Below are 15545 nucleotides of genomic sequence, written 5' to 3' on the forward strand. Positions count from 1 at the left end.
TTATGTTGAGGTATGTTCCTTCTATTCCTGCTTTCTGGAGAGTTATTTTTTTTTAGATTGAATTGTAAGTAACTAAAATCTTTTCTCCTAAAAAATTCTGAAGTGGAAAAAGCAAACTTAAAAAAGTCATCTTTAGACAGCTCTCTCATTCTCAGTGTCTCATGTCTGACAATGGGTTTTATAAAAGAAATGTTACTTTTATCTTTACTGTCAAAAAATCTGCCAAACATTTAGTCTCTCCTTTGTCTATGGGTTTACTCTTGCCCTCCATCCTGATCTCAGTTCTTTATTACTTCACCGTTTTTTGACTCTGTAGTTTTCCTTTAGTTTCTAGGTGTCTGACTCCCATCAACCCTCCAAACTTCTCTATAGAAAACAGACTCTATGACAGTGGGCACCTCATTGGACTTACTCTGTGCTAAATTCCCAGTGCCTATACTAGTACCTGGCATATAATAAGCATTGCACAAATGCTTAACTGAACTCATGAATGAATGAGTTCATCCATTATGACAGTGGTCCTTAATCTTTTTTAAGTGCATTTTGAACAACTAGAGAGATTGTAGTGATGTCCAGATTATTAGATGATTCCTTCCTTAGAAAAGGGAAAGGAGGAGGGAAATTTAAAATTCAAGTTTCTGTATTTAACCCTTTTAAGTATGTTAGCTGGTTCCTCTGTTTCAGAGCACAAAAGGTAAATGAGCTATCTAACAAAGGACAGTGAGAATGTTGAAAAACATTATATATTAAAAATAATAATGAGAAAGTAAATAATGAGGTTACCTTGAGGAAAAGTGATTTTATTTATCTTTTTCTCTACAAAGGGCAGAGTTGCCTTTAAGAATAAGTATTTTATATAAAATATGATGTAATAGAAACATATATTTTGCAAATATTTTTGATTCTAATGGAGATATTAATTTGAATATGCTACAGTCACTGCCTTCAAGGAACATATGTTCTGTTTGAAGAGAAAAATCAACAGGCACAGCCCAGTACAATGACTACTGAAGTGAAGCCATATTTTAAATGATAAAATATCTAAGAAAAGAGTCAGCTACATTAGACAAGTGTATGGAATCTATTAAGGGAATGCCCCAGGAAGCATATGACTGCATGAGTTGAGTCTTGAAGAATCACTTAAGAGCTTGATGGGTGAAGAATGTGTTAGATTATATTTCAGGCTAATGGGAATACATCAGATAATGTATGAGGCAAAGGATAGTGTGGTGAATGATCTGTGATTTTAATTTTGTGTTCACTTGATTTGTTGGTAGCTTTCTTAATGTTTTTCTATATGTAATCTTCAGAGACTTTGTCTGTTTTATTCACCACAGTTTTTCACTTATTATAGGATAGACTCTGTTCTATGTCAATATTTTATTTTTTTGTGTGTTGTTCCTGGTGCCAGTATAACATCCTTTGTACAGTAGTGTCACTGGGGAACTGGCCTCATCATTCAACATCTAGGTTGTTTCTTACATTTGTTATTTAGTCATACTACTGGATGACTGGAAAAATAGTACTATATGAAATTATATTATATTGAATATTGGAATCATATTCTTTAGAAGGGAATATGATGAGGTACAGGTTGAAGGAGTTGAGTTTGAATTAACGACAAAGCATCCACTTCCAAATGTCTTGAAGTCTCTTGGAAATCTGAATTTGGAAGTTGCAATTTGGATTTGGGAGGAATTAACCTTGTGGTTCCAAATAGGAAAAGGAGTACGTCAAGGCTGTATATTGTCACTCTGCTTATTTAACTTATATGCAGAGTACATCATGAGAAACGCTGGGCTGGAAGAAGCACAAGCTGGAATCAAGATTACAAGGAGAAATATCAATAACCTCAGATATGCAGATGACCACCCTTTTGGCAGAAAGTGAAGAAGAACTAAAAAGCCTCTTGATGAAAATGAAAGAGGAGAGTGAAAACGTTGGCTTAAAGCTCAACATTCAGAAAACTAAGATCATGGCATCTGGTCCCATCACTTCATGGCAAATAGATGGGGAGACAGTGGAAATAGTGTCAGACTTTATTTTTTTGGCTCCAAAATCACTACAGATGGTGATTGCAGCTGTGAAATTAAAAGACACTTACTCCTTGGAAGGAAAGTTATGACCAACCTAGATAGCGTATTAAAAAGCAGAGACATTACTTTGCCAACAAAGGTCCGTCTGGTCAAGGCTGTGCTTTTTCCAGCGGTCACGTATGGATGTGAGAGTTGGACTGTGAGGAAAGCTGAGTGCTGAAGAATTGATGCTTTTGAACTATGGTGTTGGAGAAGACTCTTGAGAGTCCCTTGGACTGCAAGGAGTTCCAACCAGTCCATCCTAAAGGAGATCAGTCCTGGGTGTTCATTGGAAGGACTGATGTTGAAGCTAAAACTCTAGTACTTTGACCACCTCATGTGAAGAGTTGATTCATTGGAAAAGACCCTGATGCTGGGAGGGATTGGAGACAGGAGGAGAAGGGGACAACAGAGGATGAGATGGTTGGATGGCATCACTGACTCAATGGACATGGGTTTGAGTATACTCCGGGAGTTGGTGATGGACAGGGAGGCCTGGCGTGCTGCGATTCATGGGGTCACAAAGTGTCGGACACGACTGAGCGACTGAACTGAACTGAACTGAAATGAACTGAACCTTGTGCTGAGGGCTGAAATTTAAGATGCTTGAATTCCCTGAGCAATAGTGCAAAGGGGAACAAGCTACCAAATTTCGGAAAATGAAAGCTTGAATATATTATGAGGTCAAACAAATATATTAATGTGGTGCTGTTACACCCCGCTGTGGTAAAAAGTCACAAAACAAAACAAAAACATTGTCCTGTATGTACACCATGAAAAAGGACTGCCTATTACATGGCATCCGGTCCTATCATTTCATGGCAAATAGGTGGGGATAATGAGGAAACAGTGCCAGATTTTTCTGGCCTCCAAAATCAGTGTGGACAGTGACTTCAGCCACAAAATGAAAAGATACTTGCTCCTTGGAAGAATAGCTAATGACAAACCTGGAAAGTGTAATAAAAAGCAGAGACATCACTTTGCCGACAAAGATCTGTGTGGTCAAAGCTCTGGTTTTTCCAGTAGTCATGTATGGATGTGAGAGATGGATCATAAGGAAGGCTGAGAATTGAAGAATTGATGCTTTTGAACTGTGGTGTTGGAGAGGAGTCTTGAGAGTCCCTTGGACAGTAAGGATATCAAACCAGTCAGTCCTAAAGAAATCAAACGTGAATATTCATTGGATGGACTGATACTGAAGCTGAAGCTCCAATATTTTGGCCACCTGATGTGAAAAGCTGACACTTGGAAAAGACCCTGATGCTGCAAAAAATTGAAGGCAGGAGGAGAAGGGAATGACAGAGGATGAGATGGTTGGATGGCATCACTGACTCAATGGACATGAGTTTGAGCTAACTCAGGGAGATTGTGATGGACAGAGACGCCTGGTGTGCTGCAGTTCATGGAGTTGCGAAGAGTTGGACACAACTTAGTGACCAAACTAACAATAACAACTTAAAACTAAAGGTTGTATCTTATCTGCATATACATCAGTAGTGTTTTTGTCGATAAAGTAAAATATACATTTTATGAAATGTTATACCTCTCATTTGAAAAAGTTTTGTGTATATTGATTTTTTTTTGTTACGTGTTTTGTTTGCTTTTCATTTTTGTTTTGAAACTTAAGAAAAATCTTGCAAAGTTTGCCCACATTATGTCCTTTCTAAATATTGAGGTAGTGACATTTTTAAGAATTTAAATGCAATGCTTTGTGTATTTAAAAGTACATCAATTAAGAAATGCAAGTTGAACTACACATATATGTCTACTTCCTTGGTCTATTGCCCAAAACTGTATAACTCTAATTGTTGACAAACTAAAATTCACCTGTGAGATTTAAGAGGTTAGTCACTTCAGTATAAAGCCACAAAAAGATGAGAGACTGTATCACTTCAGCGAACATGGAACTGTAAGTATTTCTATCATTGTCATCAGATGAAAGGTTTCCCAAAGTTTCTAGGTTCCTCAGACATGGAAGGAAATTTTTTTTTTGTAAATTTCTCTGGTGTTAACCAAACTGTGGTGTCAGGAAATTCTTCCTTCATCTGATCCGAACTTCCTTGATTCAGTTTGAATTATTATTTAGAGCTAAGAAAGGGTTTCCCAGGTGGCTCAGTGGGTAAAGAATCTGCCTGCAATGCACGAGACGCAGGAGATGTGAGTTCAGTTCCCGGGTTGGAAAGAGTCCCTGGAGAAGGAAATGGCAAAGCACTCCAGTGTTCTTGCCTGGAGAATCCCATGGACAGAGGAGCTTGGTGGGCTACAGTCCACAGAGTCGCAAAGAGTTGGATACAACTGAAGCGACTGAACACGCAGGCACAGAGCTGAGAAAATCTCATGGAAGGTGTTTATTTCCTCACCTACTCCTGCACACACTCACACAGACACACATGCCTCAAATTAACACGTCTCAGACTATCCTGTATTTTTTAATTTTATACATTATAACTTTTGCTTTTGTTAATAATCCTTTTAATAATATTGCAACCCCTGTGAGAACTGGAAGAATTATCCGCACAATATAGAAGTGCACAATATTCAGAAATGTGCCTTGAAACCCCGAACATTCTTGGCAGAAGATGCGTGCCACAGCCGAAGCGTAGATGCCATCAGGCACCACTTTGCAAGCACCAGAGACACATTAGTCTTTCAGTTGACAAGTTTGATGCCTTTTTACATATTAAGTGAACTTTACTTTGCATTATAAATGGTGGAGGTCCAGAAATAATTTTTATGCAAGTCATGGCAATCTTTATCTACACAAGACACACTCCTGTAAAATTAAAGTTCTGCTCAAACAACTTTTGAGTGATTATTCACAAGAGAAAAGAGTTCTTACTTTAGAATTAACTAGACTGGTCCATTCAGTAACTGCTTTGGCTAAGAAAATTCATCTTCTTTATATTTGCCAGTATTATTTGTCTTTCAAAGATAAACAGAGAGAAAGAGAGGAAGGGAGGGAGAGAAGGAGAGAAACAGACACATTTTATAAAGAACTCGATGAAAGCTTTAATAATCTCTGCAATCAGAGAGACAGCATTTGGCAAGCACCTACTATGTTGCAGTGGGCCATGCACTTTGTAAAGGATTTTTTGATTGATTTTTTCCAATAATTCAAGGTAGCCTTATACTGTATCCATTTAAGAAATAGAATGTTACAGTTTGAGAGCCAATAGATGATTTTGACATTAACTGTTTGGTACCTGTTTTTGCTGAAGAAAGTCTCCCCGTACACATGAGTACATTATCTACTTTCCAAATTAGATGTCTCCCTATGGCTTATGATTTCCTGCATTTTCCAATATCCCTAGGAGGTAGGAAATTAGGCAGCCAGAATTTGTGCTGCTGTACTGAAAATGGTAAGGGAGAAAAAGCAAGGATGTGTTAGGTGGCTTTCCTAAATTCTCATAAATAGAATGAAGTTACTGAAAATTGAACTTAGGTCTCCTAACTTGCTGTTTTTCTTTTTTTTTTAAATGTATCGCTGAGCACTAAAGATACTTCTACAAATTAAGTACAAAAAGGCTAGGTTAATAGGTTCAGGGAGATAAATTTTGAAATTATTCTTTTTTGTGTTTGAATCTCAGTATGTTTTAAGTATAGTTTTTTGTTTATTTAATTGATATTATTTCTGTTAGTATTCTCTGTACTGCTTTTGAAATACGAAAAATATGATATATGAATTTTACTCTGCTAACTGACTTTATTGGCCAGTCTTAATCATTCCAAACAGACCAATGTAATCTATATTAATATTAATGCTGTGGTGAAGTGATTTTTGTAAAAGACTATATATGGAGAAATCAGATGTGATTCAAGAATAATTATTGGCTATTTGTCTTTTTTTACAGTCACAATATGGAGCTTCAGTTTCTGCTAAGCCCGAACTCCCCCTCTTTTATACTCCCATTGATCTGGTGGACATTAGTGTGGAAATGGCTGGATTGAAGTTTACAAATCCTTTTGGTCTTGCCAGTGCAACTCCAACTACCAGTTCATCAATGATTCGAAGAGCTTTTGAAGCTGGATGGGCCTTTGCTCTGACCAAAACTTTCTCTCTTGATAAGGTAAGAAATTATTTTTGAAGTTGTGTTTAAATATCTATCATTTATTTTAATTAGGGCATAAATATTATAATGCAAAGGTTCACCAAGCTGTAACAGTTATTAAACTATTGGATAAGACTGATTATTACAAATGAACTAATTTCATTACATTTCTTCTATCCCAAGATGGGGAATGGGATCGATTTCTATTTCTCATTTGTCTGTGTGTGTGTTAGTCACTCAGTCATGCCTGATTCTTTGGGACGCATGGACTGTAGCCTGCCAGGCTCCTCTGTCCTATGGAATTCTCCAGGCAAGATGCTGGAGTGGGTAGCCATTCCCTTCTCTAAGGGATCTTCCTGACCCAGGGATCAAACCCCAGTCTCCTGCATTGCAGGCAGACTCTTTATCCTGAATCACCAGGGAATCACTGTGTTTTGTCTAAGTATCAAAAATGTAAATACTACAAAATGTCTATTTCATTTAATAATTGCAAGCTCACTAACTCTTATTTTGGCATTATTAATTGTTTTGTGATTTCTGGATGTGTGTGAATGAGAACATGTGCCTCGACTCAAAGTTAGACAATGAATTTGATTTGCGCATAATCCTGGACACCAGTTCATGTGAAAATGAACACTCAATGTAACTTAACTGGTGCCTGGAATAAGATTTTTCTTGAATTTTTAAATACAGAAATGTTTCCCCAAATGCATTGACCTGAGTTTAATTTGACATTATGACTGTGTACTCACGTAGCAAGTGGGCATACTTAGTAGAAAATTAACTACATATTAAAGTTAAGATTGAGTCTTTAAAATACAGAAAGTATATAAGTGAACATTTTAAAAGTAGGATAATTTATGCAATAGAGGGTTGCATCCTCATATGGCTTTGAATTAGAAAAGATCAGCAAAATTTAACATTTTTAGATCTTTTATTGATAAAATTTTAGATGATACACCTATTGGTATATTTAATACTCATTGGTAGTTAGTAATAATTAATGTATAAGAATGTGTGAATCTAGTGACTGAGAAAAGACTATTATTATTTAAATCAGCCTTATCCTTAGGCAAAGAAACAAATAGAGAACAAAAATGCCCCATTAAGCACATTCTCTTCTTTCTCCTCTTACTAGGATCAATAGCTGGCATTATTATGGCTAAAACATCTTGGCTGTCTCATTCTGACAGCTTCACAAGATGCTATGTATAAATGTGATCACAATTATCTAGAAATCCTCAAAAGTTAGAAACCTAGTGCATGAAAAAAATTTACCTAAATATTTTTATATTTAAATAGCTAAAGGAATTTTTTTTAATAAATTGGCTGAATTCTCAGAAATTCTTTGGTTAAATAAAGTGTAAAAATAAACGACATACTGAATTTAGCTTCAGAATATCCTTAATCAGTTGTTTACAGCTTTGTAGACTATTGACATTATATTTGTTTGTATTTCAATTCTTCCTTTAAGAATTACTCAGAAGCTCTAATCTGATGTTTAATCCATTGAGAAGAACTTAATCTCTGATACCATTTAATGAGTAGTTATGCTATTGAAAAAATTTTATATGTAAACAAAAATGGGTGGCTAATCAGGAATAAGTGACGAATTGTAGGAAAAAGAATATTTGCTTCGAATTTGCTTACAAAAATTGAATTCTGATTAATCAGAGACATTTGTCTTTACTCCGTTGGTGTTATGTATTTGATTTGTGAAGCTATCTCTTTCAATAATCTAAGAGCAGTTGCCTTCATTAGGATCACCAGCAGAAATGAATGTGGGAGCTAACTTCCTTCTAGACTTCCAATTTGAATTTAATTTATCAATTCAGAAGTCTGTGATGATGTTTCAAAAGGAGAGTTATGGACAAATGCAAATTAAATTTGCACATAAAACATAATGATAGGGAGTTTTAGGAAGCTTTATTTTACTTACTTTGATGATGGGTACAACAAAATATTTGTGCAAAAACTATTTTAAATTCACTCATGCAGATTGTAGTGACATAAATAAGGATGCCACCTTGGGCTTATGTAAGCCTGTTTTTAAAAATGACTACTTCCCATACATGATTTTGCAACATAGTTTGTATCATGAAGATCTACTTTTTGTTTTGTTTTCTTATATTGTCTCTGTTTAATGATTAAATATGTTTTGAATATAGTACTGTCCTATGATTTTTGTGCTTTCTTATTGGTGAAATGTTGTAGTATACAACTCGTGTTTTTCATAGCCTCTTACTAAAGACATCTATTCATGTATTGTATGTACTACACATTTGTGTGACATTATAGCGTACCAATTTAGATTATCCTCATTATAATTTAGTATGCAATTTCAAGAGTCTACTTAAAATGTATTAAAATTCAGAGTCCTGACATTTGAAATTTGGATGCTCTTAATATGACAAAGGTTATTCTATGGAGTTTTGTTATCATATGAAATATTAATATTTCACAATGCAGTTTTGATGAAGTACAATTTGCCAAGCTTGCATATGATAAAGAAATTAAATGCTTACCAAGGGAGTTCAGTAAAAATTAGAGCCCTGTCTGAACATCTGCTGGAAATTTTATTATCCTGTCCTACTGACAGTGTGGGTCCCTCTTTGTTTTTCTAGATTGACAGCTGAATATTACACTGATTTCTCTAGCAAGCATGTTTAGGTGAACTTTGTTTCCCATTTTTTTTTTTTTAATTTTTGGAGCGTTTGGAGCATGCTTTGATTTTCATCCTATAAATATATATATATGTACTCTTGACATTTGTAGGTGCCAGATTGAGGTCTAATATGCTATAGCAACGATAGACCATTGACTTACAGTGAAATGCCAGTTGATATCTCAGTAAACAGAAAGATTATTATTCTTTACTGTGCAGGTGTATAGAAGCTGTATGTGCTTTCTTTAGCGAGGCAAATGATCAATCTTTTAAAGTTAAATATATATAACAAAGACCTGTGTTTCCTTTTGTATTAAATAACATAAAAGTTGGCTTTTATTAACTATATTCTTCCTTCCCAAATCAGACTTGCTTAGAGTGTCCCAAAATACCTAGATTGCTTTTCTTGAAGTCCTGTTTATAAAGACAATATTTGAAATAGCACTATAAAATGATATTTAAAATATAATTATAAAATTTTAATATAAATATATACTGAGTTCAAGTTTAAAAAGATAGGAAAGAAATCAATCAGTCAAGCTTAATTAAAGCTAAACTCTCACAACAAACTGATGTAATGCTCTGTTTAACTGGGAATATTAGATATTGTTAATATTCATATAAAATAACCTCCTTACCTGTGTTTGCATTATACTGATAGAAAATAGATACATGCTTTGGTTTTGTTAATTTTATTTTATTCATTTCTTTTAGAGCAACATATTAGATACTCAAATATATAATATCTAACTGCAGGGTGTATATATCTTCATAACTACACAGATAAACTCAGAAGGGTTTACCACTATCCTAAATCAAATTCAAACCTAAGCAGAAGTTCTGTTCATTTAAAAACTATGTATATATATACACACACACACATACTTATATATATATATATACACACATATATATATTACAGTACACTTGTGATTGATTTTTTAATATCTTGAATGCATATATTTTATTTTTTTAAGTATCAAATAATCAGGTAAATAGATATACAAATAATGAGTTTCTCTCAACATAAAATACTGAAAACTAAAATCTGAGAAATATTTAAGGTTCTTCATTATTTCTTTGGCATCAAAGTATTGATTGTAACTGTTGCCATAAAATAGTCTTATATGACAGGGCACAATGCTTAGTGTATAGCAAGAGTTTGATAAATGTTTCATAAATATTCTTTGGATAAATGAATTAGTAAATGAATACATAGATTTCTTGGCAACAGCATATTGAGCTTATTTTTTTTTTCTAGCCATATGAACAGATAGTTAACACAAAAAAATTGATTGTTCTGAGTATTGATCTCAATCAAAGGAGAAAAGGCCAATTTAAAATTTTCATATCCTAGGTTGTTTTTATAGTATATGTTTATATGTCTAAAAATGAAAATGTCAGTGGAATTTCTAAATGCATTGATTGCATATTAAGTTTCAGGTTGTTGACTAAGCCTTTTAAAATGCAGAAAATTTTTGAGAAAACAGTGTAAGTATCGCACAGTATCAGCAAGGGAAATAAAAATTACCTGGCTGAATTATCTAAGCTCATGTGTCAAGACCTCTGACAGAAAAAAATGTAGACTGTTCTTGAATACTTTTAGTGACAGAACATGCTAGATCATTAAAGCAATGCACCAGCTATAGCTATAGAAAGAGCTAGTTTAGAAATATATTCCATTTATTGTCCCCAAACCAGCCTTCTCACAAGTTGCATCCATGTTTTATAGTTCTGCCCTTGGAGACATCATGACATAAATTAATCTAACTTATTAACATAAATGAATTGTTGATTTTAAAATGTTTTTTTTTCCTCTTCCAAGTAAATAAATACCCTAGAGAAAGGCTAACAAGTATGGAAATGTAGTGCCATCTAGGGAAAAGAAATTTGACCTGGGCAACTCCAGTCTCTATTCAAGGTTGCTTCTGTGTCACTATCTTGAACTTACGGTTTGAAATTGGAGGTCGTTGTTATGATTATTATTTTTATACACATTGCTAACTACCATCTATTGAGTACTTAGAATGTATGGACATGGACATTGCCAAATACTGTTCATAAGTTATTCATTGAATCTTCATAATATCCCTATAAGATAGATAGTAAATTTTTTTAGATGAAATACAGTTGGACCCTTGAACACCATGGGTGATAGGAGCACGGACCCCCTACAAAGTTGAAAATCTGCTTATAACTTTATAGTTCAACCCTCTGTTATTTGTGGTTTCACATCTGCAGATTGGACCAACCATGGGCCCATATAGTACTATAGTACTTAATTACTGAAAAAAAAATTCTGCAAAGAAGTAGACTGTGTAGTTCAAATTTGCATTGTTCAAGGAACAACTATATTAGTCTGAGAAAGTTAAATAAGGTGCCCAGGCCTTGGAACAATTGCTTTTTCACTCAGTTATGCATACTGGTAGTTTGGTTGAAGGAGCTTCCCAGGTGGCCCAGTGGTAAAGAATCTGCCCACCAGTGCAGGGGATGCAGGAGACATAGATTTGATCAGTGGGTTGGGAATGTTCCCTGGAGTAGGAAATGGCAACCCATTCCTGTATTCTTGCCTTGGGAAATTCCATGGACAGAGGAGCCTGGTGAGCTAGAGTCCATGGGGTTGCAAAGCGTCAGACATGACTGAACACATACACATACACACACAGTTTGGCTGAACTCATATGGGAAGTTCTTGTGCATCACATGATGTCTGCTGGGCTCATTCAAGCCTTTGCAGTCAATTGGAGGGATGCCTGGGGACTGGCATGATGCCTCCACTCATGTGTCTAGTTGAAGTTGCTATAATTGCTGAGATGGCTGGCCCCCGCTCCATCTCTTCATAATATCTCTTTCCTCTTGGTGTTCTAAGAAGGCAAGAGTGGAAGCTTCAGGGTCCATTGAGACAGAGACCTAAAAGTCACACACTGTCACTTCCACTGTACACTCTGGGACAAAACAAGTTACAAGATGCAACATACATGCTGTAGGTAGTGTGTTTATAAAGACAGTTGCAATAATCCTTCCATGCTGCATGTATGCCCCTTTGTGATATGACTTTGCTGTTCTTCTCACCATTGAGCAGATGGTATTTACCTGTTTCTTGAATGCATGCATGCTAAGTTGCTTCAGTCATGTCTGACTCTTTGCAACACTATGGACTGTAGCCAGCCAGGATCTTATGTCCATGGGATTCTCCAGGAAAGAATTCTGGAATGGGTTGCCATTCCCTTCTCCAGGGGATCTTCCTGACCCAGGGATCGAATCTAGGTCTCCTGCATTGCAGGCAGATTCTTTACCACTAGCACCACCTGGGAAGCCCATTCTACTCCCAAGTAGTGATTCCCTAATCCATTGTTCCTATCCATTATTGGCCCTACCTTCTGGGCTGTTGATTCTGTCTTCTGAGTTTTGTTTTGTTTTCTTTTGTTTAGAAAGGACCAGTCATGGCCCATGTTGGCAGTTGAGTAGCCTTTTCTGAATGTTTCTGCCCATAGAAATTAGGAATTCTTATTCTTTCCTTTATTTTGAATTATTCATTTTAATCCTAGATCATAGTGATGTCACCAAAAACTCTCTTAAAACCCTTTCAAATCATGCCCCGGAGCCACATCCATAATTCTTTGAGACAGACTTCTCTCCATTTTGAATATGTCTTGCTGCTATGACAGCATCCTAGAGATTCTTAGAATCGATATTGTCTACTTGAAAGAATCCACTAGGACTCCTGCAAAATCTTTGTAAGGTTCTAACAAAGTATCATATAGCAAAGCTCTTGATGCGATCTTTACCCTGCAGTCATTTCTTAGTTTGAAAATCTTCTTCCAGGAGAGATAAAGTGTAAATAATAGCTTTATTTTCCTACCCAGCAAGTGCTAGTCTCATTTGCTTTACTCTAAGTTTGCCAGCAATCAAATATATCCTTTTTGGCTCTTTTTCTCTATACAGTACCTTATTATACTTGGGAAGAAATAACCAACACTTAAAGCGTTCTGTCTAGATATATCTTTAGTCAGATCCACAAATGCATTATGTACATTTTCTGTCTTTTGAATTATCACCAGTGACATTCTTGCCAATTGTTCTGTCACTGCATAATACAGTCCACTCTTTTCCCAGTCGCCAATAACAGTTTTCACACTGCATTTCCAGCTTCCACTAGCATTCTTCCAGACTTTACTAGCAGACTATTCCTGAGTTTTCAAGAGCGGCTTCTGCCTGCCTCTCAATCTGAAATCCATTGCCACATGTTTTAGACTAGCAAGCATTTCTGTCTCACTTATTTATTGCTATATATTAAACTGCCCCATATTTTAGTGGCTTATAACAACAAATAATCTGCTCTTGATCCTATAGTTTGGTAATCTGGTCAAGGCTCAGCTGGGTAAGCTTCTTTTTGCCCCATGTGATATGTCACTTGTTCTCACCAGTGCATCTGTTGTTTGACAGCCTTCTTGGTGGCTGACTGGTCCCTGATGGCTTCATTCATGTTCTTGGGTCCTCAAACAGGACCCAAGAGCATAGGTGTGGCTTCTCTCATTCAGCGGTTTAAATCTGCCATGCCTTGTTTTGAACCACCGTCTATTTGATACAGATCCAGACTCTTTTCTCTATATATGCTCTCTAGATAAATTCTGTCCAAAAATGAAGGCAGTTTGTCTCCATCAGCATTTGCAGTTAATTTGAACATGTGCACCGAGGGTCTCCCACCCCTTGCTTCAAGCAAAGTAGCACTTAGGAGTTTATGTCCATTTTGGTTCTTGAGAGGCGGGGCTGGCGGGGGAGAGATGGATTGATTAATAACCTCTGGGAATCCGTTTTCATGAAAAGCCAGTCTTCCTATGCCATCCTTCTCCAACCATTCTGTCCTTCCTTCCTGCCCTCTAACATGGTCAGCTCCTCCATTTCTGAGAGCTGTTTTACTCGTGTTTGCTCTGCCTTCACATCTTTATACAACTGCTTTTGCTTCTCTTTCCATTTTCACATGAAAAATTTCCTCAGGGAATTCTTTGCTGACCACTCAGATCTCTGTCTGTCCCACGTTTCCTTGCTTGTTCTTCCTTCACTATGCTTGTCACCATATGAAGTTACCGTGTTCTTAATCATTTATTCGCGTGTCTACTTTCTGTTTTAGCCATTTGAAGTAAGCTTCATAGGAAGAGAGATGTTATCTTTCTTGCTCGCTACTGTATGCCCGGTGCCAAGAACCATGTCTGGCAGATAAGAAGGACGCACTACATACTTGTTATATGAGTGAATAATTATAGGATTCTAATTTAAACCACAATTCCACATGACAGCTCTTCAGTTACTTGGAGACAGCTCTCATGTCCTATCCACAAGTCTTTTCTTTTTTCTTTCTAAATAGTCCTGTTTTCCTTCCCATAATAAGGTTTGCACACTTTTTACCATGTCAGTTGTCTGTTCTCCCATGTGGATTTCCAGAAACTTGTTTCAATCCACGTTATCTTAATTGAGAGGAAGTTGCCTGCATTTGCACAAATTGTTACCACCTATCAACCAGACAAAAATTAAGACTAACACTGTCAGGACTATAAATACTGAAAATAATCTTTAACATTGTTATGGGGAATTTCACAAATAAGTTACACAATAATATTTTAGTGCCTAGCTAATTCTCTTTGGATTACAATACAGAAAATCACAATTTACTCTTATAACTCCTTTCGGAAAGTTTAATGAGCAATGAATACCTGTGTTTGTAAAAGATTATATCAAAACCAATTTTATTATTGCATTTCTAAATTACTTTATCATGAAAATCTGTGAAACAATAAATGAACAGCAGTTCACTGCATTATTTTCACTGCTGTAGTTCTGGCTTTAAATTTAGTACATAAGTAATTTGTTTTTACTATATGGTATTGCTTTCCTAATATATATCTATACATTAAGTAAGGACTTAAAATTATTTAAATGCATTCAATATAAACTTTTCATCTGGGAAACTTATAGTATGCTAAAACCATCAATGATTTCTGTGTAGTAACAGTTTGATTTTCACATGGTTAGTCAACCCAGGGATCGAACCCAGGTCTCCCTCATTGCAGGCAGATTTTTTACCAGCTGAACCACAAGGGAAGCCCAAGAACACTGAAGTGGGTAGCCTATCCCTTCTCCAGGGGATCTTCCTGACCCAGGAATTGAACCAGGGTCTCCTGCACTGCAGGCGGTTTCTTTACCAGCTGAGCTATAAGGGAATTGAAGTGAAGTCACTCAGTCTTGTCTGACTCTTTGAGACCCCATTGGAGAATGAAATGGCAACCCACTCCAGTATTCTTGCCTGGAAAATCCCATGGACGGAGCTATGAGGGAAGCTCTTTGTTACTTAGATGAATTATATTCATAAATTTGACAGAATTTACAATTTGTAAAATTGATGCATCCTCAGATTATAAAGAATGCGTTTTCTTAAAGGCTGCAGTCCACATGTATTAGTCCTATGAGAGATTTTCATCCAGGTGTTCACTTCACGACCATTTAGCAAGCTCTCCTCTGATATAACCTTGATTTCTCCAACAACAAAAGAATATTGCATGCCCATTATTGTTTATACTTGCAGTGATGAAGCTAAATCTTGCAAGTTAGACCAAAGTTCTAAATGAATAATTTTCAGGCATGTCAGGTATGCCAGGCTTAGTTTATTCAAGAGAATATATAGATTGTGATGTTTCTAAACAGATTAACACACATACTTCTAATATTAAACATAAATCTTTCAATCATAACCTAAGTAGT

General features: G+C 35.9%; 1 protein-coding gene across 2 annotated transcripts in view; it reads left to right on the forward strand.

The window, feature by feature from the left end:
- DPYD (dihydropyrimidine dehydrogenase) overlaps nucleotides 1–15545 on the forward strand; it is an 882445-nt gene that overhangs the window by 436180 nt on the left and 430720 nt on the right. For both annotated transcript variants that reach the window (XM_043460573.1, XM_043460572.1), the window contains exon 13: nucleotides 5927–6142. In XM_043460573.1, coding sequence (XP_043316508.1) covers nucleotides 5927–6142 — 216 coding nt within the window. The remainder of the gene's footprint in view (nucleotides 1–5926; nucleotides 6143–15545) is intronic.

Source organism: Cervus canadensis, chromosome 2 (genome assembly GCF_019320065.1).
Source record: "Cervus canadensis isolate Bull #8, Minnesota chromosome 2, ASM1932006v1, whole genome shotgun sequence".
NCBI classification, from domain to species: Eukaryota; Metazoa; Chordata; class Mammalia; order Artiodactyla; family Cervidae; genus Cervus; species Cervus canadensis.